This window comes from Sarcophilus harrisii, chromosome 3, assembly GCF_902635505.1.
Source record: "Sarcophilus harrisii chromosome 3, mSarHar1.11, whole genome shotgun sequence".
Classification (NCBI taxonomy): Eukaryota; Metazoa; Chordata; class Mammalia; order Dasyuromorphia; family Dasyuridae; genus Sarcophilus; species Sarcophilus harrisii.
In genome coordinates, this window is record NC_045428.1 from 305,123,174 (window position 1) to 305,135,303 (window position 12,130).

Consider the following 12,130-nt stretch of genomic DNA (forward strand, 5'->3'; position numbering starts at 1 on the left):
GGAGGGAGGTAGAAAAATTTGGAACACCAAGTCTTAGAAAAATGAATGCTGAAAATCATCTTTACATATATTTGGAAAAATAAAATATTGAAAGCTTAAAAAAAAAAAAAAGAATTTCTGATTAAAATCAGGATCACCTCTAGCTGCCTTAGGAGAAATAGATTCAGGAAAGCAGCAACCTGGAATATTGTAGAATCTCAAGGAATGTCTTTTTTTCCTCCACAGCATCTTTACTCCACCAGATCTGGGTATTTTGTTCATTACAATTGGTGATATAATTCTCATGTGACTGTCCAATATATGTCTTATTAGTATTGGGGATTATGTCATTCAGTATAAGGATGCCTCGTAGGGCTTCAGCAAGAATTTGTTTCCTTCTCAAAGAACTCTTCTCAATGGCTTCTATGACTCTGTCCTATAGATTAGGGAGAGATAAAAGCATGTAATTGAGGAAATTAAAGTATTTGATTCAGTTTAAAGTTAGGCTGCTTATTCTCACTGGCTCCATGGGACACCATCGTCAACGTCTCTGAGTACCCTTGCTTGTAGCAATAACTGGTCCCCTGAAAATGGGGTGGGGCAGCTTGAGTAAAGGAGGACAAGGGGAAAATTGGTGCTTTATGATGTCAAGGCCCCCTCAGATCCTCTATGTGGGACAAATGCACTAAAGTTTAGTCTTGCTTTGGGTGTCTGAGGAAAAACACATCTAGTTTTCACTGAATCCCATGACAGTCCTCTTGGGAGAGAGTGCTTATCTTTCTTGAAAAAAAAAACAAAACTAGATTTTGCTTTTAATTACTTTATATTTGTTGTGGATGCTGTCCCCAAAGGCTTTATTACTGTGGAAAACTTGTCACCAACAAGAATCACAAGCAAGAATTGGGCTGACAAAATTGCTGAGTATTAGAACATTTGAAATACCCTGCTCATCTTGGAAGTTCTTACTGGTAAGATCTTGGTCCTATGATACTCCCTCTGAATATATCTAGTAAAGTGCTTTGCATGCCTTTAAAGCACTAGGTAAATGCCACCAATTATTATAGCAACCTTATATTGAGACAATTTAGGCTAGGTTGTAGATTTCCTTCACTAAACACTCTGTTCAAACCCAGAGAGATATTTTTTTTGTTGTTTTGAATGAAACCCTCATAGTCTAACATGACCCCCTTAACCACAAATATATTCTATTTTCAAACTAAGGGGGAAACACAGCTATTTTAGTCATTTATTTTCATATAAAATATAACCAAATAGTTTTGTGTGAGGCACTGAGTTTGTGTGACATCAGGCAAAATAATGAAAAAAGTCACTGCCTGTTCACACTATTTATTATAGTAATTATGATAACAAAAGGGACAGGGCTATTCATACTCTTGGTTCTTATTGAATGAGTTACTAACTCAGTGAATGAATATGTTGGGCAACCAAGGACAAACATAACATTCCATTTTTATTTTTCATGGAGCTAGAAGGTCAAGCTTTTTGTTTTTGTGTCTCTGGAGGAGCCTGCCAATGTAAAGGGATCTTAAATCACCCTGACCTGAAAATATCCATATGGACAATGGACTCTTACTAGTATTTTGTGATGTCAGGATCTCAGGCCCCCAGAGCAGCTGGAACCATAGTACTAAGGGTCCTGAAAGGGACCCAAAACACTGTCCGCTTAGTTTTCTGTGTCTCTTGGGATCTAATGTTCTCAGGAGTAATGTGTGTGTGTAGGTGTGTGTGTGTGTGTGTATGTGTAGCTTATTTTTATTTTCTTAATTCATTTTACATGTTGATTTTTAAAACTCTATAAATTAAAAAAAAAAAAAAAAACGGAACCCCCAAGGACTCCTTGAAATTATACTGTTCTCAAGTTCATTGTCATTTAGGGAATTTGGAATACCCTGCTTCCTGTTCCTGCAGATTCTATTGTCGAAAAATGCTGAAGAAGGGGGAAAAGTGACCTGGGGAGGGATGAATTGAGTGTGAGGTCACTAAGATGATTAAGAGAAGAAAATGGGAGTTTTGAAAAGAAAAGATCTCCTGCCTATTTTAGCTCTAACTGTATATATAATAAAATAGTTTGAGAAAGATATCCTAAAATTTTTTTCAACTTCAAAATAAAATGTATTCAGAAATGTAAACCATATGTTTAAAATTGACATCAGTAATGGGGTAGTTCAAAAGAATGATTGGGCAAAGCTGACTATGAGTTGACTAAAAAGCAAAACTGTCTAGGAAAAGGTAATAATAATAATAATGCTAAATGAATAAGATACAGAGAAAAAACAAAGCATTATTAGGGGAGAAGGAGAGCTTGGTAATCCCGAAAACCTACTCACATGAGGAATAAATTAATAGGGAACAATACACACACATATACACAAACACACACACACACACACACACACACACACACACACACACACCCCATATGGGTTATATCATCCTCCACAATTTATAAAGAAATAAGGGGGTAGGCAATAAGATAAGGTAGGATAGAGAAGGCTGTATAGATTTATGGCAGTGAGACAAAATGTGTAGATTAATGGGAAGGGAATCAAATTAGAGGGAAAGGGGCAGGGGAGAAGATAAGGGAACGATCCATGATTATATATATATATATATATATATATATATATATATTCTTGGGAAAGGTGAGGGAGATGAAAGGGGGGAAAAGAATAAAGTAAAAAGTGCACAGCAGAGAACAAAAGAATAACCAATAAGGAAGCAACGATGGGAAAGTCATGAAAATAATTTTTTATTATTATATATGCTTTCTTTAAGTGTAAATTTATTGTTACATATTGTAATTCTTCCCTGATGTTCTGCTAGGCATATAACATTTTTTTTTAATTTCCCTTTTCTGTCTTTCTCTTTCTATTTTGTATTTAATTTTAAATCAATAAATATTTTTAAAAATAAAATAAGATGTATTCATCACTGTGGGACATAAGAATATGAATACATACAGGAAAACTCCGTGGGGCAGCTAGATACACAGTGGATAGAGGACGGCCCCTGGAGTCAGGAAGACCTGAGTTTGAATACAACCTGAAACATTTAACACTTCCTAGCTCTGTGACCCTGGACAAGTCACTTAACCCCAACTGCCTTGAAAACAAGAAACAAAAAACACAACCTCATTAGGCATGGAGGGGTGATTTAAGGAATTTCAGCCTGAGCTAGCCTTTGGGCAGTATATGACATTCTCCTGATTCTGAGTAAGTTGATTTCTCTGAGGCTGGGAAAAGAAATATTGGGCCAAGAAAAATGACACCTGACATCAAAGGAGGCTGAATAAGAAATCTCTGCCTTGAAATTTTGTCTTGCTAAAAAGTGCCCCCTGAAAAGAGGATAGCTTTCTTCATTTCTCAGTGAGTTTTGTATAATTATACAAGTGAGTTTCTTGGACCTTTCCTTTAGAGGAACTATTATTGGAAATTGGGGGAGGAGGTCACCCTGGGTTGAGGAGAGGGATGGGATTTGACCCTTAATCTAAAGTTTGAAAGACTTAGAAAGCAATAAGAGAATGTGTGTATGTAAGAGAGACAGAGATAGAGTCAGAGACAGAGACACAGACAACAGAGAAATAGATAGAAACAGACAGAGGAGAGACAGAAGAAACGAAAGGGAAGAAGAAAGGAAGGAGGGAGGAAGAGATAGAGACAGAGAAAGAACCTGAGACAAAGAGAAATAAAAACAGAGAGTTCTGCTTTAGCCAGTTTTACCCATTCTATCCCTGTGAATGGTAAGATAAGGCTAGAAACACTGTCCCCAAACAGCTGCTACAACATATGTTCCCAGGCAGACAGGGGTAGGGTTTAGAAGCAAAGGTGAAGTGAGTCATCCTTCCAGCTAGCCTTATAACTGACACTTTCTATTAATACTTTGTTTCTCAAGGAGACCTTTTAGAAGAAGAATGGAGAGAAGACCCAAGATTTTTCCAAAAGGTGAGAATTTAGGTTTTCAGTCATCCTAACTAGGTTCCCATCACATCTTTCCTTCACTACTATTTTTTTTTTTGGGGGGGGGGGAGGATAGAGCGAGCTTGTTCATCCATCCATCTTACCATGCTCTTATAGGAATATGCACAATAAAACTTAATGTAGCAGGAAGACCACTGACTGAAAAAAACAGGAGACCTGAACATCTTGTTCCAGCTTTGTGTTGGATATTAGCCATATAGCCTTGGCCCAGTCATTTTAAATGTTCTGAATTTCTATTTCCTAGGTCTGAGTCCCAGCTACCTATCATTTACTATCCATAAAAACTTTGAATAAATGAGAGTAACTTCTTATAAAGAATTTTAAAGACAGAATATAATATAATAAATTATAGTTATTTTATATGATATAATAAAGCATATTAAATGATAAAGTATAAAGTAAAGCACCTAAATGCCTTTTCTTTCCTCATCTATAATATTGAAATAGTGATATATGCCTTGTCCCATAAGCTTAGCAGTTTAGCAGACCAGGAAGCAAAATCTTCCTGATTTAAAAGAAGACACAAAAACTTCAAGTGTTATGATGATTTTATAGATAAAGATACATGCATATATTATATAAAATATAATAATATATACAAATACATATATACATAATATACCTATATTTTAGGTGTATGTGTATATGTGTATCTCACTCATTTCTTTTCAATTTACTAAATACTTTGAAAAGTATTCTAGCACTGTGTTAAGTTGACTACATACAAAGTAGGCTATTTAGAAAGAGAATTTGTACTTTTTTTTTTTGCAGGCAATTGGGGTTAAGTGACTTGCTCAGGGTCACAACAGCTAGGAAGTGTTACGTGTCTGAAGCCAGATTTAAACTCAGGTCCTCCAGACTTCATGGCCAGTGCTCTATCCACTGCACCATCTTGCTGCCCCTGTATTTTCTGTTTAGGAGGAAACAACGTGTATACAGTTGGGGAAATATAAAATATATGTAAAGTCAAATTTCCAGCAGAGTGAAAAGGGGCTGAAGGAGCTGAGGAGGGGAAAGTAGAAAAGGAGGAACATTAACAAATGGGAGAATCTGGCCTATGTAATAAGTGGTAGATGAGTTAAGCCTTGGATAGGGTTAGGGATTGCAAGAAGTGGAGATCTAAAGGGAGAGCATTGCAGATAGAGGGCCCAGGTTGCCCAAAAGGCATGAGAGACTTGGGTGAGTGCATCAGCAATAACAAGCTGATCATCTTGACTGGGAAGTAGAATATGAAGAGGGTGGAGGGCAGGGGAGAGTAAGGTAATCAGCCAGATTGTGAAGTGCTTTAAATGACAAAAAGAAAAGCATTTAAGAATGAGCACTGGATTCAGGAGCACCTGAGTTCAAATCCAGCCTCAGAGACTTAATACTTCACTTAACCCCAATTGCCTCAAAAAATGGTAGTGGGGGGGAGGTGGGAGGGTGTTTGTGTGTTATCTTAGAACAGTAAGGAAGTTATTGGAGCTTCTCAAGAGGGCGAAATATTTTGGTCAAATAGTCATTTAGAAATGACTATCGAATGCTTAGTTGCTTTTCCCATATGACAGTGGGGGAAAAGTATTTTGTTGCCTTTATACCTATTATCTTCCTTACCAACAGAACTGGTCCATTTCCCTCGGAAAGGCCACCAGAACAAGACTCCATCAGTATTGTTACCGTGTCCCCCACATCGGGTTTCCCCTCTATGGGAACATCGCTGTAAGTCCAGGGCTGAGCAGATACCCCACCTCAGCTACCAAGCCAAAGTCACTGAAATGCCATCAGCCCCCACGTTCAGGAATGCTGAGAGAGTATCCTCAACACCACTGCTCAGGCAGCTGGCCATGTCCTCCCATCTGTCCCACACTGATCACAAGACGATGGCTGTCCTTTTACCCTGTCTCCACCACCGAAGTCTGGCTAAACAACCCCCTCGGTATAAACACCGGGCTCTGGCTTCAGTTATGCCTTTTCCAAGGTCTAACGTTAGGGTCAAGAAAAGTTCTCTGAAATTAATGGCTGACGAACCAAGTATAATGCCTTCACCTGGTCACAGAAACGAGCCTGGCTGTCTACTAGACTCTGACCACCATATTTTGACTCACTCAAGCCCTAACCACTTTCCTAAAATTTTCCCAGGCTACAAAAACCGGACTGAGATCATCCCACACCCTGACCAAAAGGGTACATCTCCATCAACTTCTGCTCACAAGGCTGACATTCCCTTAGGCGAGGGTGACAAGACCAGAACAGGACCTGCCAGCAGAGCCCACTTAGACTCCCAGACAGGAAGCAAATCCGGGCCAACAACCCCTGCCCAACCAACTAAACCTTCCTTAAGGCACAGACGAAGCCAGGTTAGAACTGCCACTCTGTTGTTAGGATTTAACAAGAAGGGAGACAGACCTACAGCTTCAACCTCTTCTCACTGTCTTAAAGACTGGTCCAAGGCCAAAAGTTTGAAACCACCAGATTTGGCCAAAGTGTTGAAAAAATCACATTCTGACCTTTGCCCCAGGAATATGGTATCTCTGGCAGAATACACTAAATCCGAGGCCAGAACGCTGACTCTCTCCTCGTCACATCCCCAGCAGAAGAACAAAGGGACTAGTGCCCCGAGTCCTAGCCATCACGCTACATTTCTGAGGGAGGTGGAGTCCTGGGAAGAATCAGCAATGCCGCTGACAGATGACCAGACCACATCGGTACCAGACAAAGATCATGACACGGCGCCTCTGCTGAATCAGGTCAACTCAGAATTCTGGGACACACCGAATGCAGTCTCTAAGGCTAAAGATTTACCAGATCCAAATATTCCTTTTATACTTCGAGCAGAACAAGACCTACGGGAAAAAATGACAGAGAAAATGGAATACCAGGCAATAACCCCAGCAAGCCGACATCACGAGAAAATGCACCTGCTCTCAGCCCCGCAAGATGGCTCATCTGACCGGTGGGTCAAGCTTGTCCCAAGCCCTTCTCACCAGACGGAAGCCACACAACGCCTCTTTGTCAATGTCTCTGTCCAAACAGATCAAACCTCTCTGCTCCATGCCTCAGTTCAGACCGAAGAAGGGATGTGGCAAACCATGCTATTGGGAATAAATCATCAGGCCACAACTTGCGTAGGCTCAGCTCATGGGGCAACATCTCCGTTGGACTTAAATCCCAAGATGACAGTCTCTGGTCTCAATCACCATCCCACAGCCCCACAGAGCCCAGTCTACCAGCTGACTGGAAATATGGTAGACATCAATCCTCCTCTCACACTTCAAGCAGAGCGAGATGCACTGGAGGAAATGGAGCAAGAAATAGACGTAGAGCAGGTCACATTTTTCATCAAGGAGGATCACAGGCCAATGGATTTAGACCCTCAGGACAAAACTCTACTTGGCTTAGACTACCAAGCTACAATACAGACGAGTCAGGATCCTGGGACAATACCTCCAATGGTCTCAGGCCCACAGAAAAAACTACCTAAATCTGGCCAACACACTACATCTCTAACAAATGCTTACAACTTAACTAAAGAGACACACGGTCATCTGGCCTGTGTTTCAGTTCAAAAAGCACACAAACCCTGGGATAAAATGCCAAAAACATATCAGCAGGCTACAGTTCTAATAGAGCGGGACTGTGGTACAGCATTTTCACAAGGCTTAGATTCCAAAGATACACCTCAACCTGGTCTTGACCATCAGCCTATGTATCCACCCAGCCCTGACAATCGGGCTGAGGATTTATCAGCATTAGATATCCAACTTATGTTTCAGGAAGAACAAGAAATGGCACTGAGAACACACTATCAAACCACTTTGGTGACAGACCAAGGGCCTGGGGCAACTTTTCCTTTCAACTTAGACCCCCAGAATAAATCTTTACCTGTCTCTGACCACTGGGTCACAACTCCATCAGTTGCGCTACCCTTAGACCCACAGAACAAAACCTCTGAAGCTGCTCAGTGCCCCATGGTTCTAACAAGCCCTCATCACTTAAACCACGCTATTCAAGGCCACCTTCTTAAAATCTCAGTTCCAACCCGAGACCAAACAATGTCAAGAAGGACAGACCAGCAGGCCACGACTTTAAGAAGCCAAGTTCATAAGGTAACAGTGCCTCTGCTGGTCTTAGACACCCAGGGTACCCTTTCACCTAGCCTTGACCACCAGGCCACATTTCCACTTGGCTCTGCCCACCAGGTTTGGAATATACCAGATCCCAAAGTCCAATTCACAGTCCAAGAGCAATCGGCCTCCTTGGGAGAAGTGGTGCAGAAAGCACACCACCAAACCCCAATGCTAGTAGACCAGAGTTGGGGGATAATAACACCAAGGAACTTAGACTCGCAAGACAAAAATTTATCTGCCTCTGCTCCCCATACCACAACTCTGAGAGGCCAGGATCATGAAACCACATCTTCACTCACCTCAGGACCACAGAACAAAACCCTGTCTGAGCTTGACCAGCAGGTGGAGGATGCACAAAGTCCTGTCACCAAAGACTTCATTCAAACAGGACAAGAGCCTTGGGAAACACTGCCACAGAGAAAAGACCACCAGGCCATGACAGTTCCAATGCATTTAGACACCCAGGATAAATCCATCCGTGGCCCTGACAGGCAGAGTTCCGCTCTGACAGGTCAAAATTATGATAAAACACCTCCAATGGATAAAACCCAATTTAAGCCTGAAAATGGTATCAAACCTCTAGTATATCCTTATCAACTAGTTGGAGATCCCCAAGGCCAGACTCTCCAGGCCTCATTGAAAACAGAACAAGATCCTCAGGACCCAATACCTGCAGGAACAAATAACCAGAACACAATATTAAAAAGCCAAGTTCGTGGGACTGTACCTCTACTTGCTACTCTGTTGGAGATTGACCAGCAACTGTCCCCACCACCACCACCTCACCACCAGCTCAACGACACACCAAACCATGACCCTGAAATCTTAATTCAAACAGAACAAGAGCTCCTCAAAACAATACCACCAAGAACAGACCACCAAGATTATAGGACATCTCCAGTGGATTCAAGTCCTGTGGGTTTTGACCATTGGGCATCATCTCGATACAGCCCTAACCAACAGGATAAAATGGTCATAGACCAAACTGCCCATGGCAAGCTTCAGGCAGATCTTAACCACTGGGAAATATCACAGGAAAAAGATCTCAATCATATAAATCTAGTAGTTGAGGATTTCTCAGACTCACCTCCTTTCTTGGATCTAGATAACCAAGAAAGAACTCGACCTGACCTTGACAACTGGAACATACATGCACCCAGTGCTTCCTGTCAAGTTAAGGATACGCAATATCCTAAAGCACTGGTTTCACCTCAGTCAGAACAAGACCAAAGGGAATCGATACCACAAGGAATAGAACCCAAGACGATAACTCCTACAAGCCAGGAAATACCTCTACGGGCCTTGGGCCTACAGGATCAAACTCTACTACTCCCTGACCATAAAGCCATTCCTCAAACCAGGCCTGAACATTCAGCCAAAGACACCTCAAACTCTGTTATTCACGTCTGTCCTCAGATGGTACAAGAGCCCTTGGAAAAAGCACCAACAGCCCAAGATCCTGACACAACACCTGCAACAGACTTTCAGGAAGATAAAGGGCAGTCAGCTCTCTATCATCTCATCTGTTTAACCAGTCCTGACCATCAGTCTGAGGGTAAGTCAGCATCTAGCGTCCATGCCTCAACTCAAACAGAGCAAGACCTTTGGAAAATGATGCCAGCAAAAAAAGATCCCCAGGTCAAAGCACAGAGAGACCTGGATCATGAGGCGACACCTCTTGCAAGTTTAGACCAGGATACTGACCCCAGGCTCCAGGCCATACCTTCAATTAATCCCTGTGAGCAGACAGGGGATATACAAAGGCCTATGGTCCATATTTCACTTCAAACTGACCCAGAACTCTGGGAAACAATTCCACCTGGTATGGACAGCCAGACCACAACTCCCAAGGCTCCAATACTTCCAGTAAGTTTAGATTCCCAGAAGACATCTCTACTTGACTCCAATTACCAAGACACAAATATGCTCAGTCCTGACCAGCAGGTAGGGGATATACAAAGGCCCGTTGTTCACATCTTCCTGGAAAAAGAGCCAAAGAATTGGGAAACACTGCCACCAAGAATAAACCACTATCAGGACACAACTGTCAAAGGCCAAGGTAATGGGCCAATACCTTTCCTAAGCTTAGACTCCCAGGGCAAAACTCTATCTGCCCTCAAGCTCCAGGACACAAGGAAATTCATCCCCGACCAGATAATGGTGCCTGTGCAAAACTCCAATGCCCATATCTCATTTACAACTGATCCAAAGTACAAGGAAACAATGCTACTAAGAGGAGACTATCAGGTGGCAAATCACGTGAGTCAGGTTAATGGGCCAGCATTTCCACTGGGCTCAGTTTCCTGGTATCCAAATCAATCTAGCTCTAATCACCAGGCCATTGCTCCTCCAATCAACCCTAACCAAAAGACAGAGGTTGCTTCCGATCTCCACACCCATGTCACAGCTAACTCAAACGACCATCACTTGCCAAAATTATCAATTAATTTAAATCACAAAGTCATGCCCAAATTCATTACCAACCTCAAGCCCAAGCAAGGTAAGCAGAATCCATGGTGTTTCAAATATATCGAACCATACACTGTTGATGGAACAGCTATTCCTACTGAAGTTATGCAAACCATCATTAGTTCTATCCCTCTAGAAAGAATAAAAAATGATATCTCAAAACAGATTCTCCTAAAAAGGATGAAAGTATCTTCATCTGTTCAAAGTGGTCAACAGATCTCCTCTAGTTATCCGGTTTGTTTGATCTGTGCCTCCTGGATTCCAGATGACTGTCCCCACGTTCAGAACATGAAATATCCTTGTGAGGCGCAACTGCTGGCCATACCAACCCCTCTGTCTAATACTAAGGAGGATATGGGTGTGAGATTTGTCTTTCAAACACCCCAGACCAAACGCTTTACATTTGTTCTCCCAGAAATGCATTACATTTCACAAGCATCCTCACACCATTCAGCATACTCTTCATCTTCACATTCAGATGAATCTGTGAGGGTCCCTTTACCCTTGAAACATCAAACCACGGTGCCATCCCCTGTCCCTGAAGGGCTAAAGACTCTCAGCTTTATAATGGACAAGTATAACCAGCCAGTGGGGAAAGCCACGTTTAGAAGCCAACAGTCACCCCCAGGCATAAAACCCATGAAGTGCAGCAGCAGAGAAGATGATCCAAAGAAACATCCGATATTTTTCAAGTCTCTGCTAGAGAGATTTCAGTTGAGGCAAAAAGTAAATTAAATGGCTAACTTTTCCTCTTTGAAAGGAATTGACTCTCTGTGTATATTTGACATTTGTATTTTATTTTGTATCTCACTTTTAAAAAAATATGTGGTTGGATAAGTTGAGGATAAAGCCATCTTTTTAATTTAGAAGCAGCTCAATTTAGAACTCTCTTAATTATGAGAGTGAGAAAAACTTCATGTTCTTTACAACCTCTTATGCTATTGCTGAGCCAGTAGTTCTCAAACTTTTGTTCTCAGTATCTTCATGTTGTTAAAAAAAAAACTATCGAGGATCTGTTCAAAGAGTTTTTGTTCACATGGGTTATATTTATAGCTATTTTCTATATTAGAAATAAAAAATGATTTTGAATTTGTAGACCCTCTGAAAGGTTTTCAGAGACCCCAGTAACACTTTGAGGACCACTGGTCTAGCCTCTAGTCAAATTATACTCAAAATGAATATATTTCATTTTTGCACAAACAAAACAATGCAGTCATTGTTTTGGAAGCAGGAAGCTAGGGAAAAAAATCTTATAGCCAGTATTTCTGACAAAGGCTTCATTTCTAAAATAGAGAATTGACTCAAATTTATAAGAATACAAGTCATTCCTCAATTGATAAATTGTCAAAGGATATGAACAGATAATTTTCAGATGAAAAATTAAAGTCATTTTGGGCAGCTAGATGATACAGTGTATGGAGCACCAGCCTTCAAGTCAAGAGGACCTCAATTCAAATCTGGCCTCAGACAGAGGCCATCTAAGTATCCTATGCAAGTCACTTAACCCCAATTGCCTGGCCAAAAAAAAAAAAAGAAAAAAAAATTAAAGCCATTTTTAGTCATGTGAAAAATGCTTTA

General features: G+C 41.2%; 1 protein-coding gene across 1 annotated transcript; it reads left to right on the forward strand.

Moving 5' to 3' along the window:
* The first annotated feature begins 665 nt into the window (after positions 1–665).
* LOC116422380 lies at positions 666–11,330 on the forward strand. The gene is made up of 3 exons (XM_031959739.1): positions 666–947; positions 3,892–3,941; positions 5,577–11,330. Exons 2-3 carry the CDS (start codon positions 3,911–3,913, stop codon positions 11,285–11,287), a joined length of 5,742 nt encoding a protein of 1,913 aa, XP_031815599.1. The 5' UTR covers positions 666–947; positions 3,892–3,910; the 3' UTR covers positions 11,288–11,330.
* Positions 11,331–12,130: the final 800 nt, after the last annotated feature.

Coding starts and splice junctions, on each gene's coding strand:
- LOC116422380 (XM_031959739.1), top strand. CDS start 3,911: ATGGAGAGAAGACCCAAGATTTTTCCAAAAG. Junction 3,942..5,576: donor ACCCAAGATTTTTCCAAAAG/GTGAGAATTTAG, acceptor CCTTACCAACAG/AACTGGTCCATTTCCCTCGG.